Source organism: Pocillopora damicornis, chromosome 13 (assembly GCF_964200805.1).
Source record: "Pocillopora damicornis chromosome 13, jaPocDami1.2, whole genome shotgun sequence".
In the NCBI taxonomy this organism is placed as follows: domain Eukaryota; kingdom Metazoa; phylum Cnidaria; class Anthozoa; order Scleractinia; family Pocilloporidae; genus Pocillopora; species Pocillopora damicornis.
The window spans coordinates 3,255,748-3,279,016 of NC_142682.1; the positions used below are offsets into that span (position 1 = coordinate 3,255,748).

At 35.0% G+C, this 23,269-nt stretch overlaps 4 protein-coding genes across 5 annotated transcripts in view; 2 read left to right on the plus strand and 2 right to left on the minus strand.

The window, feature by feature from the left end:
• The window catches only part of LOC113686498 (H(+)/Cl(-) exchange transporter 5), a 14,032-nt gene extending 1,599 nt beyond the window's left edge, over window positions 1–12,433 (plus strand). The window contains exons 2-17 of the mRNA XM_027204124.2: window positions 756–962; window positions 1,671–1,751; window positions 2,307–2,489; window positions 2,962–3,051; window positions 3,916–3,971; window positions 4,780–4,848; window positions 5,823–5,979; window positions 6,474–6,559; window positions 7,204–7,328; window positions 7,696–7,810; window positions 8,528–8,623; window positions 8,830–8,888; window positions 9,317–9,424; window positions 9,736–9,860; window positions 9,967–10,061; window positions 10,411–12,433. Coding sequence (XP_027059925.2) covers window positions 756–962; window positions 1,671–1,751; window positions 2,307–2,489; window positions 2,962–3,051; window positions 3,916–3,971; window positions 4,780–4,848; window positions 5,823–5,979; window positions 6,474–6,559; window positions 7,204–7,328; window positions 7,696–7,810; window positions 8,528–8,623; window positions 8,830–8,888; window positions 9,317–9,424; window positions 9,736–9,860; window positions 9,967–10,061; window positions 10,411–10,501 — 1,743 coding nt within the window. The 3' untranslated portion in view covers window positions 10,502–12,433. The remainder of the gene's footprint in view (window positions 1–755; window positions 963–1,670; window positions 1,752–2,306; window positions 2,490–2,961; window positions 3,052–3,915; window positions 3,972–4,779; window positions 4,849–5,822; window positions 5,980–6,473; window positions 6,560–7,203; window positions 7,329–7,695; window positions 7,811–8,527; window positions 8,624–8,829; window positions 8,889–9,316; window positions 9,425–9,735; window positions 9,861–9,966; window positions 10,062–10,410) is intronic.
• Window positions 12,434–12,830: 397 nt separating this feature from the next.
• On the minus strand, window positions 12,831–15,359 carry LOC113686497 (uncharacterized). Its single transcript, XM_027204123.2, has 5 exons — window positions 15,211–15,359; window positions 14,900–15,114; window positions 14,278–14,325; window positions 13,952–14,116; window positions 12,831–13,426 (listed from the first exon to the last, which is right to left on the minus strand). Exons 1-5 carry the CDS (start codon window positions 15,302–15,304, stop codon window positions 13,379–13,381), a joined length of 570 nt encoding a protein of 189 aa, XP_027059924.1. The 5' UTR covers window positions 15,305–15,359; the 3' UTR covers window positions 12,831–13,378.
• Window positions 15,356–21,588, plus strand: LOC113686473 (AN1-type zinc finger protein 2A). Of its 2 annotated transcripts, XM_027204094.2 has the most exons (12): window positions 15,356–15,507; window positions 15,747–15,789; window positions 15,889–15,940; window positions 16,506–16,580; window positions 16,753–16,809; window positions 17,446–17,490; window positions 17,996–18,099; window positions 18,268–18,294; window positions 18,473–18,574; window positions 19,189–19,249; window positions 20,147–20,311; window positions 21,176–21,588. In XM_027204094.2, exons 1-12 carry the CDS (start codon window positions 15,447–15,449, stop codon window positions 21,209–21,211), a joined length of 828 nt encoding a protein of 275 aa, XP_027059895.2. In that variant the 5' UTR covers window positions 15,356–15,446; the 3' UTR covers window positions 21,212–21,588. The 2 variants fall into 2 exon arrangements, with proteins under 2 accessions (XP_027059895.2, XP_027059896.2); XM_027204095.2 differs by lacking the exon at window positions 18,268–18,294.
• Window positions 21,589–21,970: 382 nt separating this feature from the next.
• Window positions 21,971–23,263, minus strand: LOC113686474 (small integral membrane protein 20-like). The gene is made up of 3 exons (XM_089191170.1): window positions 23,074–23,263; window positions 22,484–22,540; window positions 21,971–22,078 (listed from the first exon to the last, which is right to left on the minus strand). Exons 1-3 carry the CDS (start codon window positions 23,180–23,182, stop codon window positions 22,041–22,043), a joined length of 204 nt encoding a protein of 67 aa, XP_089047296.1. The 5' UTR covers window positions 23,183–23,263; the 3' UTR covers window positions 21,971–22,040.
• Window positions 23,264–23,269: the final 6 nt, after the last annotated feature.

Here is a 23,269-nt window from a genome sequence, read left to right on the forward strand (position 1 = left end):
TCATAATTTCTGATGTGATTACTTTCAGTTCAGATGATCTTGAAAATTATCCCAAAATAGATTTTTCTGTAATATACTTGTACTATCAATTTTAAGTAATAATCAATTTTTATACTGGAACTTGCATGTTGAAACTGATTTTCCATATGTCAGTATCTTAAATATTTTGCAGCCATTTTACTTTTTTAAATTTTAGATTTTGTATTGGTAATAACATGATTTTGAGTGTAATTTGGCATAAATAAGTACAAGTTAATTTCTCAGAGACAGCAAAATAGCACAAGCCTATAGAGGGAGTGCAATTTGTAGTCTTTGAATAGTTTACAAGTGCTTGTTTACTTCTTAATGCATGAGAAATAATGTTATTAATTCTCACTCATGTTACAACTCGGCACTCACGTTCCAACTTTGCACTTTTGTTACCTGAAAAATGCTCTTGTTTTCAACCAATGATATGCACATTATTTTTCCAAGTATGTTATTAACTTATGTAGTGCATTTTGAAACAAAAAGTCCAAAATATTTTGGGTTCACAGTTTGTACTGGAGCTAGTATGGACATGGCTTCAGCAAGAAATGTGAAAACCAAATATTTTTGACTTCTTGTTTCAAATTATGTTTTATGCAAAGAAAATATATACTTTTCTGGGTGACTTTGCAGGAATTGTTGCATTTGGTAACAATTTGGCCACTATTAATTTCCTGTGAATCACTTAATAGTTAGCTTTTCAATAATATTTCTATTTTTGGTTGTAGATCAAGACCATTTTAAGTGGTTTTATTATTCGTGGTTACCTTGGTCGCTGGACACTAATCATCAAGTCACTGTCAATGATGCTTGCTGTGGCAGCAGGATTAAGCTTAGGAAAAGAAGGCCCACTTGTCCACGTGGCAAGTTGTTGTGGGAACTTTTTCTCTTATGTGTTTACCAAATATCACAAGAATGAAGCTAAGAAAAGAGAGGTTTGTCTGCTTCTCCTGCTTTTTTGTTTTTGTTGTTGTTATTTTTCTTTTGGAGGTCACAAGTAACTAAAAAAAAAAAAAAAACAACAACAACAACAACAACAGCACTAACAGCAACAAAAGATCTCTTGTTGCTTACAAAAAGAGTTATTACTGAGAAAATTATTTTTTATTGACATGCACTTATGAAAAGCACAGTTTGATCATTAGTGAAGCCTAGAGGCTAGAGGAATGGTTAGGAACCGTGTGAAACCTTGAGGTTTTTGAGCCAGTGCAAAGTGAATTAAGAGGTTACATGTATGATCATTGTAGTGTGAGGTAAAGAAAACTCTGAGTTACCCCTGTGGATTAAATCAGCAGCCAGTCATTATCAAATGGTCAACATTTATACTTTAGTTTAACTGAGCTGCAGAGCATTTTTTTTGCCAAAATTTCTGATTTCAAGGTTCAAGTGTGGCTAGTGTCTTGCAGCTACAGGGAGCAGCAATGTTGAAATGTTTTCATCTGTGGAAATAATTTACATGTAAATAGTGATATTGACAACACTTTCGAATAAGCTCCTTGGTTTTTTTTATTAGCAGATTTATCTGTTTCTTCTCCTTCATGTCACAAGGATTTCCCCTTGTCTTATCCCTTAGCTGATTCAGGAAACAAAAGCAAACCAATTTTTTCTTGCAAATCATTAATTTTACATTGTCCTTTTTGTAGTTGCTGTCAGCTGCTGCTGCAGCTGGTGTATCTGTGGCTTTTGGTGCCCCTATTGGTGGTGTCCTGTTCAGTTTGGAAGAGGTAACAATTCAAGAGCTGAATTTTACTATAATTTATAACTAATATTAGGGGGCACATAAAGATAGACAGCTAGAACACCTTAGTTACAACCAGACCTTACAAATGACAAATCCTCTTAACCAGGTTTTAGATATTGAAATAGAATCTTTGCTTGAGCATGTGTTCCACATTGCCAGAGCTTATTGCAGATACGCTTTCTTGTGTAAAGCAAGTTGGAGTATTTCCACTCCTCCTGGATGGGCTGCTTGTCTATTGTAAGTCACACCCTCTCCCTTGGGTCAGTATTTTGCCAGGTTTAACTGAGACCTTCCCACTGCTAATTTTTACTCCTGGGTGGAGAGAGGCACTGGAGATAAAAAGTCCTGCCTTCAATCACACTACAATCACCTGGTCATGGTTCCAATGGTGACTTCACAACCCAGAGTCCAGCTGGTTAAGCATGAAGTGACTTTGTCTTCCATTGAAGACATTAAAAGGCAGGATAGCTTTTGTAACTTGCAACTCAGAGAACAAATTTCAAGTAAAAATTCACTTTTATTTCTTGCTTTATTGTAGGTCAGTTATTATTTTCCGATGAAGACGTTATGGAGATCTTTCTTCTGTGCCATGATTGCTGCCTTTACACTGAAGTACATGAATCCATTTGGAACTGGTCATTTAGTTATGTTCTATGTGGAATATGACAACCCTTGGAAGTTGTTTGAACTTGTTCCATTCATACTCTTGGGTGCTCTTGGGGTGAGCCTTTAGCCTGTCAAATTTTGTTCATTTTTTTTGTTATGGTCATGGCCATTCCAGATCAGAGTAAACCCTTTTACTTGGGCATCAAGTGGCAACTAAATAATTTAGTTTCAACCCTTGAGAGCTGGTTTACTTGTAGGATATTGACAAGACTTTAACCCTTTAACTCTCAGAGGTGACCGACTTGTAACTTCTCCCTACAATATACATACAGTATCCAGCAAACAGGTGTTGAAAATACTCAGACTTATCCAGTAGAAGTTTTTATTTTGATCAAACACCAAATTCCTAGAACTAATTTACAAAGAAATTAAATGAGTAGCAGCTAGAGGAAATAATTAATAATTAAATGAGATCTTTTGAAAACGAGGCACTTGCAAATCAATCTGAGGAGTATGTGCCAAGATACTTTGTATTAGGTAAGCAACCTTGATTGAAATTTATTATTTATTTACCTTTCATGCTCCAGGGATTGGTAGGTGCTTTCTTTATCAAAGCTAACTTGTGGTATTGTAAAGTCAGAAAAACTTCAAAACTTGGGAAATATCCCATAACAGAAGTAAGTTTTGCATTAATTTCTTTGTTACCATATTGTGAAAATTGGAATAATTAACAACTACCATCACTGAAGTGAAGGTGGCAAGTGTTGGATATTTTCTGAGCTGCATTGTGGCTTGGTAAATTTCTACTGCTAGCCACCAACACTGAAGTGAAGAGTTGTTTTAGTTTGTACTAAAAAAGTGAGGTTGTATAGCACAAAAAAAAAAGATTTTATTCAATTTACTCCTGTATGCTTTACTTGGAGGTGAAGAGCAAAAGATTTTGGGAGTTTGAGTAGCCCATCAGAGTGCATCTTCAATACTATCCACTGTTTTAGTATATATTAAGCAAGAGTATCATATTCCAAACTTGTACAATTTGTTCAAATCTTAAAAAATCTTAAAAGTTTTCACCAGTCTGATTTTTCTTGTGGATTTGTTTGTCTTGCATTTGTTAACAACAGTCTGATATGTTTCTTAAAACAAAACTGATTTTAGTTCAAAGAGACCAGCCATATTTCCAGATGGTGTCAAAATCTCGTCAGTGGTAAATTCCACATAATTCCTGCACTTTTTGATGAATGGATTTGGAATTTAGAATAGGAGATACATCCAAAAAACTGCTTGTAATGCTGTTGTCAATAAAGTTGGAATCCCTCTGAGAATGGCTTTTATATTTCAAAGGGTTTAAATGTCTCCAGGAGGAGGATTCCAAATTATATTGTTGTCTAGAATTAGTAATCAAATGAAAGAATGATTGACGCCATTATTAGATGAATATAGAGTTTTGTGCCTAACCTCACAATTGCTTGAGGGGGTAATTATTATAAATAGATTTAGATGTATGTATGACTCAGTTTTGTCATTTTTCTGTTTTCCTTCAGGTTTTACTTGTGACTCTTGTTACTGCAGTGTTAGCTTACCCTAATCCATATTCCAGGTAAAAGGGATTCTTTTTTGGTAGAATTTATTTCAAAGTACCTAAAATAAATCCCTCAAATCTAAACAATTGGCAATTTTTCAAACTAGATTTTCCCTTGAATTAGATATTTATATTAGGTATCAGTTAGACTGAGTCTGTGGAGGGAGGGAAGGGGATGAATAACCCATAACAGACCAGGATCATGTCCAGGGGGAGTAGATAGAATGCTCCAAGTTGTGTTATGTTAACCCTTTAACTCCCATGAGTGATCAAGACAAAATTTCTCCTTACAATATCAATACAATATCAAGGATAGAAGAGATGAGAATATAGTAAAATATCAATTAGCGGATAATTAGTTGATCCAATGCTAAATTCTCTGAACTAACATTATAAGAATTGTATGGCAGACAGTAAGGAGAATTGCTAATGAGATCTTGGGAGTTAAAGGGTTAAAGAATTTCACGTTAAATGAATAAAGGGGGTAAGTTTCTAAAGAAACTCTTAGTGCTGTGTCAGTGGGAGAGTATAACAAGGTAATCGGGTATTATCAACTGAGTTGATAATGTGAATTGGCCACCATTGAGATTTTCAAAGCTGACATTTTGAGTGTTAGCCCTTCGTCAGAGCAAGTACAAAGACTAGTGAGGATCTTGGTTTTCTCTTCATCATTTACAGTGTGTAAAATTCCCATGATAATGAGTGTAACATTGTTTTGTTTTAACTCTGAGTAAAAAGAGTTGATCTTTAGAAGATGATAGGTAACTTGTGAAAATTGCAAACTATTGACCAACATGTTAATATGATTGAAATTTTTTTTCCTCAGGCAAAGTAGTAGTGTTCTCATCAAACATCTGTTCAGTCAGTGTGGTCCAGATGATTCTTCAGATCTATGGTAAAGCTGAACATATTTTTATGTATTTCAAGCAACAATGTTAGAGCTCATTGTCTACCTTGTTCATTTTAGACATTTTGAATTTTTTGTGCATTCTTCTGCTTTGCTCTTGACTAGAGCTGACTTCTTTGGGGGTCTCTTATACAGGGAATGTAAACTAATGAGGCCACTACAAACAATAAGTAAATTGGTGTAAAATTTCTGTAGTAAGCAAGTTGGATTTCATTTTTTCCCCCGGATGCTAGGATTTTTTACAAGTCAACCTACATTTGGCAACAAAATTGTCGATACATTGACCTTTTTAATCCCCTACTACTTTGGTTTGATCTATTTTGCCCTTGTTAAGTTAACCCTTAAACTCCCAAGATCTGATTGTTAATTCTCCCCCGTAGCTGCTACACAATTTCTTGTAAATTATTTACGAGAACTTGATGCTAGATCAATATAGCAGCTTCTACCTGATGAGTTTGAATATTCTCATTACCTGTTTGCTGAAGAATGTATGGATATTGTAGGGAGAAGTTTTATGTTAATCACTTCTGGGATTCTGGACAACATTGATATATCATGATTCCTTGAACTTTAAGCTACATACAGGCAACATTGAATGGGGAATTGGGGGAGGTTGTCATAATTTAAAGTGTGGTAGAAACAGGAGTGTTATTCTACACCTAAATAAGACTCTTCAATTAATTTTGATGCTGATTATAGCCCCTCTTAGGAGGCCTAGATGAGAAAGTGAAGGAATCAGCTTAGAACCCTGACTGCCTCGACTCAAAAACTCCTCAAAACAGAATTTCTAGAAAGACCATTATTATATCCCTAGATTAGATGGAAACAAGGTATCAATTATTTTTTCATGTCCCATCTTGGAAAAGTGGCCATATCTCTACAATGTTTGGCAGTTTGCTGCCCAGTTGGTAATAACTATGAAAGAACTTCTGACCTTTTTCACTCTAATTTCTTATGATCAGTGACTACCTTAATGAAAGTGTTAATGTCACATTGAATGTCAATGATCCCAATTTGCCTGGAGCTGCAGCAGGGTCTGGTGTCCATAAAGCCATTTGGCAGCTGATTTTAGCCATGGTTTTCAAGATTATCATCACAATCTTCACATTTGGGATAAAGGTGAGAGGAGGTCACCAAGAGGTACACTTTGAATGAACAAACTCTTGAAAAAAGAGAAGTTTCAATTAGATGCTGTGAACTGGAGTTGCATTTCAGTATGTAGGGTTTTACATTAGCCTACCTTTTTACTGCTCTCTTTTTGTACTCCTTAATTATAAATTTGGTTCGTCCTGGCAATATTTTTGACCAGTTTCTACTCAAGCCAAATCACATTTTTGTGAATTAAATTCATGCAAAAATCCTCTTATAAACATTGTAGAAAGATGTTCCCAATTTATTTTTTTTTTCTCACAAGGGGTCTCTTATATCTGATACTCATTCTTCTTAAAGAGCTGGTGGCAAGTAGGAATAAGGGTTTCTAACAGTGTCATGCTTTTCTACCAATTTACCTGTTGTCTGTTTAACTTTTCTTTGGTATGTTTACACTTCATAAGTAAAAACATAAATTGGGATTAATGATTAATATATATAAAAATGAGTAAATGTATTTTTAGGTTCCAGCTGGGTTGTTTATTCCAAGCATGGCAATTGGAGCTTGTATGGGAAGAGTTCTTGGTATTGGAATGGAGCAACTTGCCTTGTGAGTTAATTTTTGTTAATAGATAACTTTGAATTATTGATTGGCCCAAAAAAGTCACACCTTGTGAAGAGCAATATGAGCTTGTTTCATCCTTAAATAAATCTAGATTAAATTTATAAATTGCGAGGTCAAGACTTATTTTCTCAACTCTTCTTGACCAAGACAGCATTTCCCCCCTCAAAATCAATACAATCTCAAGCAGACAAGAGAATAAAGAAAAACAAAGGAAATTAGGCGATTATTAATTGAGAGTTACTTAATAAATTAGGTCTGGGAGTAAAATGGTTATATCAAGTTTTGAGTATTTTTTATAATGAGAGCCCTTATTTTTTCAAGCAACCTTTAAAGTGAAACTAATGACAGTTTCAAAAGATTGCTGTGCCTTTTTCTTTTTTCTCTCCTTTGCTAATTTCCCTGTTGGTTAAAACAAGTGTCTTTACAGTGAATGCAACCAGAATTCTGACAAAAAATATGTTGGTATCGCAGAGGTCATGGTTTCAAATCCCATACAGGCCTGAATTTTTTTCAGGCTTGTGAATTTTTTTTGAACTATTGTTCAAGTAGTGTTCATTACTGTGAAGGTTGTTGTCATATTCACAGAATTATGACAGTTTTGTAAGTGAGCTCTTTTCTCTCTTTTATAGCCACAATCCACACTGGTACATATTTAAGTCATCTTGTGGTAAATCAATAGCATCTTGTATAACACCTGGATTGTATGCCATGGTGGGAGCTGCGGCAGTTCTGGGCGGGGTCACAAAGATGACAGGTGCGTCAGCATTCACTTGTACATCAAAACCTCTGTTTAGTGTTCAGCATTCAGACAAGAAAACATCTCCATTTAACCCTTTAACTCCTAAGAGAGACTAGTGTCAAATTTCTCCTTACAATGTCTCCCCGAATCACACATGAAGGTCATGAGAATAAAGGAAATGATCACCAACAAAACAAGCTCTTGATTGTAGCAGAATTTCTCCTTATCAGCACCTTGGGAAATATATTGAGAACAGCATGGAGAATATACATACTGATGTTAGGGTGTTAAGGGTTGGAGGAGGTGTCCCTTCGAGGAAAGTAGTGATTCATTGAGTATGTAGGAGAATCAACTTGTGCATCTTTTATTCATCTCCTTACAGTTTCCTTAGTGGTCATCATGTTTGAGCTGACAGGAGGACTTGTGTACATTGTACCACTAATGGTGGCCATTATGACCAGTAAATGGGTTGGTGATGCATTTGTGAAGGAAGGAATGTATCCTCATTTTAACCATGGAAATGATCAATTCTTGATAGAGCGTTCAAAACTGAACTGATCTAGAAATATTGAAATGACAAAATAATTTTGGACTCATTTTATAGCTTACTGGCTGATGTGACTTTGATTGCGTTTAAAGGGTATAAAATTATACTTGCTTTACACAAATTTCACTGTGTTAAAATTTCCTAACATGATCTAATACCTCACTTATGATCAGAATATTTCAAATCGGGTTCTTTTAATGCTAAAATTAATGCAGTTTAGACAAATTTATTCTTACTAATTGTAATACATAATTAATTTATATGTAATATACATTATTTTTCATCCATTTAATATGTCTTTTTGCCATTTCATCATACATTTGAAACTAGATTAGGAAGTGAAAATAATGTCAAATTAATTCTTAGATTGGTCACAGTACCATTAGTCTTGAGCTTTATGTCTAATAGGCCATTTTACAGTTGTGTACTTAGTTGCCAAGCCTTTGATTTGGAGTGAGGCTGAAGGTGACCTTGTTGTGATAGAGACCAGTATCTAGCTAGCATAATAACAAGGCAATTTACAGTATGAAAGCAGCAAGGTTTGTGTCATAACAAGGCCACCCTTAGCCTCACTTCTGTTAGAAGGCTTGACAACCAAGCACACAACTATAAAATAGACTATTGTATACACATGTTGACCTTTAGTGACCCTTGACTTGTTCCAAAGTTACGATGGTCATATTCACCTCAATGGTTACCCATTTCTGGATAGTAAAGAAGAATTCACGCACACAACTCTTGCAGCCGATGTTATGAGGCCCAGGTAATTAACACATAGGTCTACAGCATTAGTAGGCTAAATGTAGTACACACAGCTTTACATTCAGTGATGAAGAATTTGGCATTGATAAACTCATTTCAATAGAGTTGATTAATCTGTCCTTTACTAATGGGTTTTAACACATGTTGAGTATTAAACCCTGGTATGCACACCCTGTCATTGTCAATACTTCATGATTGTTTCTGCAGGAAAAATGATCCACCATTGTCATGCATTACACAGGACGGTTTTACTGTTGGTGATATAGGTAATTTAAAATTCTGCATATCTGTTGTTTTAATTTGCCTTTCTAAATGTACCCTGATAATAAATGACATCTTAACCAACAGTTAGTTAACCCTTTACACCCTAACATTATGCATATTCTCCATACTGTTCTCTATACATTTCCAAGGTTCTAATAAGGAGAATTTGTAAAACAATCAAGAGCTTTGTTAATTGCTGATCATTTCCTTTATTCTTGTGACTTAAACATTTGATTCAAGGGATAATTGTACAGAGAAATTAGAACCTTGTCGCTCTCAGAAATTAAAGGGTGAATAAATAATAAGAGTTCTGAATAAAAATTCAAGCTGAGATTTGAAGCTTGATACCTGTCAGTATAATTATTGTTAGTGAACACATGGCTTTGCTGTATAATAAAAATGTTGCTTTTTGTTTTCTTTTTCTCCCAAGAACAACTACTTGAAGAAACAGATTTCAAGGGATTTCCTCTTATTGTGGATAGAGAATCACAAAGACTTGCAGGGTTTGTCCTAAGAAGAGATTTGAACATTGCCATCGGTAAGTGTGCATCACAACCTTATTGCAGCTAACCATTTCTGACTTCCAAATAGTTGACATGGCAGAATGCATGACAACAGTGAATGCACCTCGTACATACTGCCCAATATCACAGACAAGACACATAAATTGTCTTATTACACTGTTCAATTACAAGCATGGTGTGTATATTACACACTGTCCTGTTAGGGCTTAAAACAGGCTTGTGATAACTGATTATGTTCAAGAATTTTGTAATAGTTTTGGTTTGTCTGGTCATTCTTATTTTCTAAAGATGGGGTTGTAAGTAAGTTTTTGCCACTCTTTAACAGGTCATGCACGGGCTCGTGATGAAGAGGTGGTATCAGCTTCACCAGTCTACTTCTTGCCAAACCCTCCTAGGTATCCCCCTCCTGGCCAGCCTACTGCTCTGAGTCTGCGGCATATTGTTGATAAGGTAGGAAAATGAAGATCTTATTATAATATAACACAGTCTTATTACCTCAATGTGCCTGTCAAAGAAAGGTATCAATTTTTATATTCTCTTGTTTGGTGCAATTTAGAGCCCCATACAGATAACTGATGCTATGCCCATGGAAACGGTGGTGGAGATGTTTCGTAGAGTGGGGCTGAGGCAAACACTTATTACACATAATGGGTAAGTGATGGTAACACAACATAGCAAACCTAGTCTGGCATGTGAATTAACAGGTAGAAGCTACAGACCAATACAAATTATGACAACACAGGGATCCCAGCCTTTTATCTTGAAGTTAAACTACTAGACAAGTTAACTTCTAGCTACAGAGAAAAGTCACATAATATTTGACTACCTAGGGAAATCAGCCTAGCACATGACCTTAGAGTCTTAGTACACTTCTTAATACAAGTTATAATACAATACAAGTTATAATGACGCAAAACCCCTGTGAGGCTATTTACCAATTGTACCAGTAAATTAACTTATTAAATCAATGAGTTTTATTTCTCATCTTTTATTTTTCCAGTCGTTTATTGGGAATCATTACAAAGAAGGATGTTTTACGTCACATAGCCACGCTTGCAAATCAAGATCCAGATTCTATACTCTTTCATTAAGAGGTGTAAAACCACTAAGTTACTGTTAGTATTGGGTTTATATCTGTTGTGGAATGGTATAAAAAATTACTTAGAAGTTAAGGAAAGATGTTGCTTATTTTATCATGTGCATAGGACAAAAGAATCTCATTTTGTTCAGCTAATCATTCCACAGAACTCGGGATTGAACATATGGATGTAGTAATGGGCCATCTCATAACATAGAGCTTTGCAGCTCAGTGATAGCAACTAAGCAGGGAATGTGGTGGTCTTGGAATATAATTCCTGCTTTGGACTCAGATTTTTGTTTGTCCCATTCTTGTGACAAATAACACCTTTCTTTATTCCACTATTTGAGCTCAAAATAAATCCTCTTTCTTATTCAGTGTAGAAAGAATTAGTTCATCTGCATCTGCATCTACGACTTACAATTCCTTATATTAATATAAAAACTTTCAAGAATTAATTATTGTTAATAGAAGTCGTACATGCTACCAATACCCCTTGCATATTCATTCGCTTTCCTCAAAGAATCAACTGCGATGTTATGTAGTGTTTGTTAAATAGGCAAATTTGCTTAGTTTATTAAATAACCACAAAACATCCCCTAACTTTATGTAACTTACTGCCAATCGTATCTTGTCATTCGTACATCTTTTTTACTTTTGTCCTTGTTTGAGATTAAAAAAAGGAATATATGAGTAGTTTTTTTTCCAGGAAAGCAAGTTTCTTTCTGGTTTCTCTTTTAATCAAAAGAGTACCTCTAAAAATCTATCTGGGTAAAATTGTCTTTAAGAACGAGAAGGGGAAAATTTAAAGCATTGTTTTCATCAATCAAGTAGGATGTATAGAACAATTTTCACTTAAGCATTAAGCTGAGACATCATTCATTTTGCTTTTTCTTGCTCTGATGCAGGGCCAACACTCAAAATGCCAGCTTTAGGTACTCTTAACAATAGCTAAGTTACATAATCAACTCAGTTGATCAAACCAAATTTCCAGTAGTACACCAGGGTAGCACTTTGGTTTCTTCTGGAACTTATCCCCTTTTTCAGCCTACCATGGAGCATTATTTGACTGGACCACTTGATGTGACTTTTATTCTTAGAAATGTTATGTTAAGAAAGACTGTTTTAATCACAGTTTAGGAAGATTCATGTCAATTTTCAAAGGTGGTGATCATGTAGGAAAATTTTTTCAACATTTTTAGTCAAGTTGGCTGTGGGCAGAGTCTTCATTGATCTCCTAAACTGAGGTGTAAAAAAATTGAAGAATGCAAAGGGAAGTCTAAGAACTAGGACGATTCTAGAAGACTTTGCTTGCCAGGTTACAAGGATGTGAGTGCATCAGTTTGCTTCCAAAGTGTTGCAAGTTGTACTTAATTCAATTAAAAAACATTCATTTGACATAGGATAAAATATCAAATTCTAAGAGTTATAGAAGGACTTATTTTAAAAGAAAAAGTTATACTTGGTACCAAACAAGTCATTTCTCTATCTTCAAGATTACCAAGCTGAAGTTGTATTCCAAGGGAAATGAAGTGGCATGTTACTCTTTAGTAATTGGTACAGGACATCATTGTTAACCTTTTAACTCCCAGATCAAATTCATAATTCTCCTTACTGTCAACAGTAACATTCTTATTTTAGTTCAGAGAATTTAGTATTGGATCAACTGATTATCCCAATTAAGTTTCTTTATTCTCATTGCTTATCTGGTTGATATTGTACTGATATTGTGAGGAGAAATTCTCTCTTGGTCACTTGTGGGAGTTAAAGGGTTAAAGGCTGCAAAATCTAAATCAACACTTCCAATGAAGTAAATTGTATTTTTTTTTCCTGTATGTGAGAATAGTGGTTTGGCAATATTTTTGTAATATTAGGCAAAATTGTAATGAATTGAAGTAAATTTAAGCCTAAATAAAATAAAAATACTTTGTTTTTTACCCTTAAACAATTTAGTCCCCAGACAAGTTGCTTACTTCTAAACTGGTTAGAATCCAGATAAATGACAAAAAAAAGAAAGTATGTTTCAGAAACTTGTGTAAGAAGCAGTGGAAACAGAACCAAAATTGATGTGGCTTGTTGCCTCCTGTGCATCAACAGAGAAGGGGTCTATGCGCAGGCGGAGCGTTTAACTGGCACTCCTAATATAATGGAAAATTTTTGGAAGGGTACCACAAGAAATAAAAAACTCTCATCTGGAGCAGGCTTAAATCTTGAATTTGAAATACAGTTTGTAACAAAATTTCAGAAACAGGAGAATTTATGGGTAGTGCTCATTAAGAGAGCTTTGATTGTTACAAGAATGAAAGTGAACACAAAGAAAAGTAAACGACATACGCAACCTCTTAAAATATCACTGTTTATTTTCAATGCACAGTTTATAAAATAACATCCTCATTTTAAACTTAGCCTTGTTTTCACACACTTAGATTGGAATCAAATCATCTGGTACAGATTGAAATACTGTAGGGGATCTCGAGCCCTGCTCCAAGTTTATTTCTTCTTTCAATATTGTGCAGTTAAGTTGGCAAACTGTGTATGTACAAAATTGTTTAGTCAAAAAGATTATTGGTCATTACAACTAGTCAAAAAAGTGGATGTCAAATTATCAGAATTTTCAGTGAATTTACAATTCAAATTTGGACAAGATTTGAAGGAATACACCTTGATCGATTAATCTTTCACAATAAGGAGGGAGAAGACAAATTCACAAGATCAAAATGTAAGACTGTACCAGGTGATTTGACTGTGTTTGACCAGACTACCACCAATCTAACAATCAAGCCAGCTCTAAAACCAAACCAACATGGTAAACCATTTCGTTGCAAAATTTTCATCTTAGCAGACTTCAACTTTATTGAAGGGTTTGAGAATCTCAATTTCCTGCAGTGTTCTACTCATACCATGAAGCCTCTCTTGCTTTCACAAGGAAAGTTTCAACCTGAGGAGAGAAATCCAAATCATACGAAATGTTATTGGTCTTCTCATCATTGCACCTACCAGGAGATTTCATCTAAGTGGTAAAATTTACAAAAAGGACAATCTGCTTTTTGAGGCTTTTTGGGAAGTTACAAATATTTTATACTTAATTTTACGGAGCCAAACACGAGCCATTGTCACCAATCAAAGTCCTTTTTGCAACAATCCTTAATCTGGATAATCATGATACAGAATCAATCTCGAGCACACTTCCAGAGTTGTCATTGGAGGCTGGTGCATTATGGAAACCCAGACAGACCATTTTATGCTGGCTACTTTGTGAATTGTGATCAAATACAACCAACTGATTCTAAAATCATTTTCTGGTTAAAAAAAAGTGACTCAAAATATGTCCCTCAATGCTGGATATCATTTTCAGAGAGTTTTAAATTTCAACAAGAGAGCTTGCCTCTGGACCCCCCCAAAAGGGAGTATTGCTTTGCAATTCAGTATGCTTCTTATTAAAAAAAAAAAAAAAAAGAGAAACCTTCTCTCTGAGCTCTTCAGGAGGTTCAACATTCATCTCTTCCATTAGTCTCCAAAATGTTGTCACACCATCTCTGTCATTGTACTTGATAAGCAGATCAATTGACTCCTCGAAAATATCTAGATCAAACTTTGCATCTGGCTTGTCAAAGTATCTATCCATTAACTAGATATAATGAAAAAAAAATTATCGAAAATCATACATAACACAATGGTGAGCAGAAGTTAATTTAAAACAGTGAAATAACTGTGAACTCACAAATCAATAAAGCTAAGCTTTTTTCCCTGACATTGACAAAGCAGATTATCAAAGCAAAGTAGAAATACCTTTTCAACCATTTTTTCCCGATCATTGTACTCTTGTTCAGACATAAGCTGGAAATAACAAATTTGAATTCAGTTATTTGAAGCTAAAGACCTTTGTTTAAATTAAATAGTTTAAACAACCCTCAGTTGTCCTCTGGGGCAGTTTTTTTTTCAAGTGATATAATATGTACTTCTTGACAGAGTGGAAGTTTCAGAGAGGAAAACGAGTTACTTATGGTCAAGATGTCCCAATAGTGTAGATAAGCACATTATCATACGGCCACCACTATCTCTGTTTATCCTTCGCTAGGTATCAAGGGGCTGTAAGCTGGGCCCTTTTGCTCTTTCTGTTTCTAATTGCACCATTGCATGCAGCCTTCGTGCAAGAATTTGTTTTGAAATTATTTTTCTAATAAACAGCATGTTGGGTCGTATGGGTTACATAAAAAGCTTACGAATATCAATTAAATGACTGGTTTCTTAATATGTTACACAGCATGCACTTCAAAATTTGTTATAGTTTCAGAGGCTACAACTTTTTCATCACACGAAATACTGGAAATAATTCCGATCTTTTGAGGGCAAAATCCTCAAGGTTAAATTACACTTAAAAAAGAGCTACATCAAAAGATCAAATACTAACGCTTCTCTCGATTTCGTCAACGTCGTGAAAATATCTCCATAGCCAACTTTTGTTTTTTGCCTCTTCTAACCACTTCTGTAATTCTTCGTCAGCTACAGGCGAGCCATGTTCTCCATGACCCGTAAACGTTGCACCAAATCGTCTGAAGTAATGTTGTTGAGGAACACACACCGGTCTGAGATTTGCTTTAAGACTAGATGAAAATCGCCGGGCGACTGGACCAACGAACAAAATCAAACAAAAATAAGTGTAATTCATGCCAAATTTGGCAAAATGCTAGAACAGAAATACTGCTTGAATATTAAACTTACCAAAGCTAGGTGGTTTTGCTATCTTTCTCGAAACTGGGACCAAAAATAGTCTACAACAAGTTGGTGATACTCTCCCCACCACGTTCGCCGCCATGTTTTTAAGCAATATCGCGCATTTCAGAGTGCATTTTGGGACTTTAGGCCTGGTTACAAAATATTTTAGTTTATATAGAGTACTAAATTTAAATTAAGGCGAATTACTTATGAATCATACTTCGGTCCCTAATAATTAGTTAATGAACATGGAATTTCCCGAATTAGGAGCAAACTGCACCCTGAATACCTGTAAACAGTTAGGTGAGTTTTATCTGAAGTCTTTGAGAGATATTTTCTTTCGTTGATTACTGTGGTATTTAACTCCACCGAGAAAAGGTTTGTCAATATGAAATGACTTCGCAGAAATTTTCGTTATTTAACTTCCTTTATTTTCACCAAATGCCTCCGACCTAAGACATAAACTTCGTGAGGAAAAAGCCTTTTCCTTTCCAAATGGAGAAAACTTAAGTGATGATTTTCCTAAAATTGACTTTCTGTAGATTTCCTTCCCATGAAATGTGATGCTTGTTCCAAGTTGTTTTGGTAAGACTATTCAACGATTATTTTTATTTACTGACGTTCCATCACTTTCTAAAGCACTAGTAAGTGACAAAAATAATTTATTTGTTTCCTGGTTTATAGTAAGGATCATATCAAGTATACAGAACACAGTTGTGAAAATGCCTACAAAAAGGTAAATGCAACAGTATAACCTATTCCTTACATTTTTTATTACTTTGTGTACTCTCTTACACTTTTCTTTACTTTTATTTTTCATTTTCTTTACCTTTTTCAGTAAGAATTGATCAGTCGAAAATAGAAAATCTATCACAAGATAGTGTAAGGAGAGTCAATATGTTTTTAATGACATGGATCTCCCCTCCCCTCCCCTCCCCTCCCTTCCCCTCCCTTCCCCTCTACATCTGCCAGTGAGGTGTGACCTGTGATTGATACTGGTCAGGCTACTAACTTGTCAACTTGCCAAAAACCAACTCACTGATGTCTTCACTCAATTTGCCACCACTAGGGTTAACTTGCCAAACTCCTGGAAACTTCCCTATGACAAGTGGGATAATCTAAATAAGTAGTCTAAGAGTTGATGGAGGAGTTTTGGCAAATTGGCAAGGTGTTCTTTGATGAAATGAAAGGTAATCCCCATCGTGGTTAAACTAGCTATCTAGAGAGTCTCATTAATTGTTTTGTGCTGCTAAAGGTAAAGGATAAATGTGGACTTGTTTCTTAATATTTGTCTTCATTAGGACTTTCAAGTTCCAGTTTGTCCATTATGTAACAAAGCAGTACCAGTCCCTAGAGGGGAACAACCTGACATAAAGGTGATGCAGTTGTATTTTTTTTTTCCTAATTTGATTTCCTTTTAAATGACAGATTTGAATTTAATCATGATTATCTATAGGAAAACTATGCTGCATTTTTTTTTTAGATGTTTAGAGGAAAGCTTGGATTTTAACAATTTGATTCATTTTTGTGAAATATTTTATTCCATAGGTTGGAGAACATATTGACAGAGATTGTCAGTCTGACCCAGCAGTGGCTAAAAGAAAGGTTATTCAAAATTGTTGTTCTATTTTTTTTAGACACATCACTGAATTTCATAAACTTTGTTGCGTTTACTAGAGATATGGCCTTTTCTCACTCACACTATTAGTGCACTTGGTATCAGTTTGTTCACTTGATTAATTTTGAATCTCTCTCTAATATATGTCTTACAGTTTGTTATCAAGGGAATTCTTTACTTTATACTTAACTCTGAACTCTTATAAGTGGCCAAGACAGAATTTTTCCTCACAACATCAAGACCATATCAAGCAGACAGTTAAAGTGGAGAAAGAAAATTATCAATTAGGAGATTATCAATTGATCCCATATCAAATTCTCCAAACTTACATGCTAATAAGAATTTGTGTAGCAGATAGCAGGGAGAATTACAAATGAGATCTTGGGAGTGAAAGGGTTTTAAAAGTAAGTGACAATGTCATTGGCTGTTGCTAAGCAGGGATTGAAAAAAAGTTCACTCAATGTCACTGCAATTATCAATCTGTGTCGCAGACTGTAAGCTGATCTTCGCAAGAAAAATTCAGGTCAGCCAAGTAATCATGCAGTCTCTAACATGAAAAGAAAATGTACAGTACCACATTTTGAATATAGGATTTTGAATTTCCCTTTTTTGTATCACCATAGGCATACCAGAATAGGTGTTCTCTCAAAGGATGTAAACAAAAAGAGGTCTGTTTACAAACAATTGTAATGTACACTATAATTATACCAATAGATATTTATACATATTCACTATTAATTGCATTAATTGGTTTGAACCTGCATTCCTAGACATAATTAGGTTACTAGACACTTTTTCAGAGCAACATCTATGATGTTCCTTCACCTCTCTGTCCCTTTTAATTTCGTTAAGTCCCAGTCTGTCTATGCCATCTTGAAGACTAACATTAAAAGTGGAAGGGAAGACAGTAGATATTCCAAAAAAGGTGTCTGGGAGTTTTGTCATTATTAGTCAGTCATGCAAGCTGACAATTCAAGCTAGAGAAGCCCATAGGAGGAGGGTTGCTTAGGGAGGAAGTTGCCTGCGGGAAAAAGTTTAACTTCAGTTGCTGCTAAAGCTCTTCCTTACATGAAGTGACATTAGGTATCTTTCTAGATGTAATCAAGTCTTATAGTAATTGATCACGAGGCTCACAAAACTAATAGCTTATCCTCTTTCCTTTCACTATTTCAGCTTATCCCTGTTAGGTGCGAATCTTGTCGGCAAAACTTTTGTCTGAAACACAGACATGAACAAGATCACAACTGCTCTGGGGTCGTAAGGGGTGCATCTAGAAGGTTAGTATATATCTCACAGGAAGCCAGTGTTTATTTCTAGTTCAGCAGATGCCCTAGTTTTGTTCAATTGATTGTCAATCTATCCTGATTTTTTATAACTTAAGTTGTAATTTTAGTCTGCCAATGCTTAGCACACAAGTGATTAAAAGTATTCCTTTTTATTTGTAGTAAAACAAGTGCTTCCTTGAAAGCAGGGTAAGTTTCTTACTTTTGTCTTATATTTCCCTTTAAAAAAATTTGTTCAAAGAATTGGTGATTTACAATAAACCCTTCCACAAATAGTTGTCTTTAAATTGTCCTTAATAATGTAAAATTTGATTCCTCAAGCTATTTGGGTTTTTGTTTAAATTGTTTTTATATTTTGGATTTAAAGAGAAGCTGCAGCCACCAGAGCAAAGAATGTGGCTTCATCATCAAAAGTACACAAGAAACCACAACAAACATCTTTGTCATCAATAGGAAGAGACTTGGACAGGTACACTTGTGAAATGTATTTTTGTGCCTGGTGGTTATGTTCTAATTAATATTTTTTGCCTGACCATTTAGAAATAACAGAAGCCAACAAAAGGTGGTTACTTAAAATATTTGTCCCATTAGTGGCAGCCAGATGTGTATCAATGGAGTAGGTAGCTTGGTAGTTGTTGAGAAGATCAAATTTTGCTTCTGTTTGTTTTTGTTCTATCTTGTAAAAAGCTCCTGCTGAACATTTCTAAAATTTCCTCTTGCCCTGTTCAGAAAAATCTAGAAGTTATTTAAAAAACTGCCCATCCAGGTGGAGAAAACAAAAAAAAATTAAAAAAAAACCTCTTATGTGGTTTGTACTTGTTTTCTGATTGGAAACAGGCAATGGTTAACTGAAAAAAAAACTGACCAATCATAATGTACTGTGTTTCCAGGATTTTATCCAACTAAATTAGGCATCACAATCAAATTTTTATGATAATCAAATATTTTTATTAGTTGTAATGTTCAACAGTAAGGTTGTGCATCATCAGAGAGCTTTTTGTTTAGAGCCTCATAATCTCTTGCAAGTGTTGCATTCCCAGGATTCTAAAATTCTTGTGTGACATACTTCTGTGTGATTTATAGGTCCAGACGAGAAAGACAAATGACTGCTCCAAATCCTCAACCAATTCCACAACCAGCATTGGTAAATACTTTCCTCTACTACTGTTTCAGAGTCAAATTTTTTCTGACAGTCATAATGTCAGCAGCTTATTGTCAGAAGCTGATGTCATAAGCCTCTATAATTATTATTATGATAATTATACATTAGGTTATGAGCTCAAGATTTTGATTGATTACTTGATTGTTAGTGAGGGGGAAGTCCTCTTCTTCAATTACCAACTGATATCAATTAAAAAAAAAATAACAAATTTATTGAATCTAATTTGTTTTGGATGAGTATTGAAAAGTTCAGTCACTCAAAACTTAACAACAATACAGTGCCACTCACTTTATTTGTCATCTTCATGGGATCAGCTGAATTAACCCTTTACCCTTTACCCCTAAGAGTGATGGCATCTAATTTCTCCTTACAATATCACCACTGAATCACACATTAATGTCATGAGAATAAAGGAACTGATCATGAACTAAAGAAACTCCTGCTTGTTAGACAAATTCTCCTTTTCAGCACCTTAGTGAATGTACAGAGACCAGTGTGGAGAATATGAATACTGATGTTAAGGTGTAAAGGGTTAAACACACATTTTGATTGGTTCTTATTCATGATCTGTTAAAGAACAGACCCGTAGATGACAAAACAACCAAGAAAATGTTTTTTCTTTATTATTTAAGACAACAAATTGTTTCCATGTTGCTGCAAGTTTGTTCAGATCACAGATGATGTCAAAATGTGGTAAGAACATCAGCAACACACTTGGCTTTGCTTTACTTGCCACTTTTTTGTTCTTTCATCATTTTGACATCATCTGTGATCTATTACAGTACAGATGCATGGCAACATGGACAGGCAATCAAATTGCAGCATAGAAAACTAGTCTTGTAGATTAATTTTTAAATATCTATGTTTTATTGTTCATAGAGTGAGGATGAGGCCTTAGCCTTAGCTATACAAGCTTCTCTACAAGATCAGTCAAAGACAAAGTCCCCCAGTCCACCACTGACAACACAAGAAGAGGAAGACCAAGCTTTAGCACGAGCCCTGGCAGAATCTGAAAGAGAGGAGCAGAAAAGGAGACGACAACAGGTATATGCATTTTCTTGAGGTCTCCTAGCTAATTACCAAAGCCAATCAGAAGAAATGTTAACATGGCAAAGAAAAAATGATAGCACCTAATATGTAATAAAATAAATTTCATTTGACCAGTGGATGAAAATCAAGTAAAGCAATGATCCTTGGAGGTGACCTGCAATTCAAGCAAATGGCTACAACCCTTTTAACTCCCATTAGTGACCAGGACAGAATTTCTCCTTACAGTATCAATACAATATCAAATAGATGAGTGATGAGAATAAAGAATAATATCAATTTGGGAATAATTAGTTGATCCAATATTAAATTTTCTCAACTAATATTATAAGAATTGTAAGGTTGGCAGTAAGGAGAATTACAAATTTAATCTGGGAGTTAAAGGGTTAACAGGATTCAAGCCTGTGCTTCCCAGATACTAGTTGGGCATTACTACCAACTGAGCTTTGAAGCCACATGTTGGGAGCAGGGCACATTTTGGAGTGATCTTGGTTCCCTTAGAGGAATCAGATCACTGTTTGTAATGAAATAAATTCCATTTGACCTGCGGATGGCTACGAAGCCACATGTTGAGAGTGGGGAACACTTAAGAGTGTTCTTCTTACCTGTGGGGGAACCTGATCATAATTTGCAATGACTGCTGTTAGGAAATACATGGGAACAACTTCAAGTGTAGGCATATGCTTGAAACATCTGCTTTTTAACATTAGATGTGGCTGTCAAGTAGCTTGATTTACTGTTGATAGCCAAATAATTATTTCATTTTTCAGCATTGTTGTTTTATTTGACTGAATGCAGTTATTTTTGATTTTCAATTCTTTCATGAATATTTGTTTTGACTAATTATAATTTTAATTTCAGGAGCAACAAAAGAAATCAGATTGCCGTGTCACATGACACTCATCTTACCAAGAAATTCTAAGTTGCAATTTGAAAAGAAATATAATTATTCCAAATTTAATTACAACTACAAGTGACCATAGTTTCCACTTGATGTAAATGTACCAGAATTCCAAGCAGCCACTATTATATAATTAACTAAATGATGATGGGCTCATAGGCTATTTTTTTCCAGAACACAAAGCACCTGTGATTAATAAATTTTAATGTACAAAGAATTCGTATTTATCATTAGCAGATTGATGGCTTCTCAAATTACTCCAACATTGTGAAAGGAATAATATAAACCAAGCTTAGAAGCAGTTGCAATAATATTGGGTTTTAGTAGTTATTTTAAGACAAAACTTCTGCAAATAAAGTGTTTTATAACAGTATGATGTGAGCTGTCTGCCGATAATGTAATGTTGTAGCAATCCTTGCCACAAAAATTAATGTGGAATCTTCAACATTCAAGGAAAAGTACAATTATGAATACAAGGGAGTGATGAATTTTGTTGAATAAGTGCCACCCCTGAATAAGCCCCTTAAAGTACAGATTACTTTTTGCCATGAACTGTTTGCCAGACTGTAAAATCATCTTCCTTATTTTTATGCAAGCAATTTAAAACTCAAAGATTACATCTCTGTTGCAAAATTCTTTTTTTTTTTTTTTTATTGTCGAGTCACATTACATCACTGAATGTTGTTCCTGATAACAGGGGTCTGGTCACAACAAAATTCTTTCACAGAATATATCTAGAGGTGCCCTTTGCATTCTTTTCCACTCTCTGTTCCTCTTCTCCGAAAGCAGTTGAAAGTAGGTCTTTTTGTAACATCTTCTTTTGATTTATTTTCTTGAAAATGGATCAGACCAGACCTTCATATCTGAAAATATAAAAATGATTAAAAAAAGTGCCAAGTTTGCAACTGAGCCAAGAGGTTTCTCGGTTTCTATAGCAAGAAGTGATTGAGAGAGTTACTTAACTCTCCCCTGGATGGGCTGCTGTTCACTGCAGGTTACTCTCCAGCATTTCATCAGGCTTCCCTGACAATTTTTCAGAACTTTTTCTGGTGGAGTGGGGCACTTTGAAAGTATCTAACCAAAAAATACAGCACCATGACCCAGCTAGGTATCAAACCCCAAGCCTTACACGTTAAGTCCAGTACGGTAACTGTAAGAAAACAGCCTCTCCCTCTTAACAATATCAAATGCTATAACTTTACATCTTTCCCATATTTTTTAAGATGAAACAGAACTGAATTATACACCAAACCCAAGCTATGACTTACTTCCAGGTTGAATCTCTTCCTGTTTTATATCTTTTCTTGTTTCATTCTGAATTTGCTCTACAAAAGGAAAATAGGAAAACAATTATGGTTGCCACAGTCATAGGTTTTTGAAATTCCCTGACTTTCCCCAGAAAAAACGTCATATTAATCTCTGACCAAATCAACTGAATTGACATTTTCACAAACAAATCACCAAAAAGGAAAGTGTCATCATTTGTCATCATAAAAAGGACCGAGAAAAGATGAATAACTTCACATTTTCCCAACATTTCATTTTCCTCTGACTTCTCTCCGAGATTTAAATTTCCCTGACTCAAAGCGAAATCCCCCGACATTCAATTGACCTCTACGGGCCTGGCCTTGATCATGAAGAAATTTATTTTTCTAAGATAATTTCCTGACCTGCAGCAACCATGACAATGGAACACTGCAATTATCAGTTCTTTTTTCGATCAAGTACCAAGTTAACAACATTGAAAAAACGACCAAACATTTTGATGCACAAGGAACCTTACACACATCAACAATTTTCTAAAAGCTTCAGCAGCCTACTTAAAGTTACATATCATATCATAGCCTTAAATACTTACGGAAAACCTCTGGGTGCAATTTTGGATAGATCACAGCAGGATACAACGCGGCAAGAGTGAATGCTACAAATCCCCCGATAAAGATCCCTGTCTTAACTTTATTAGACATGACTTTTGATGCAACTTTGCATGATTCAATATACTTTGCCAGACGCCATCTTGTTCGTCAACAATAAATCCATTATGTAACATCCAT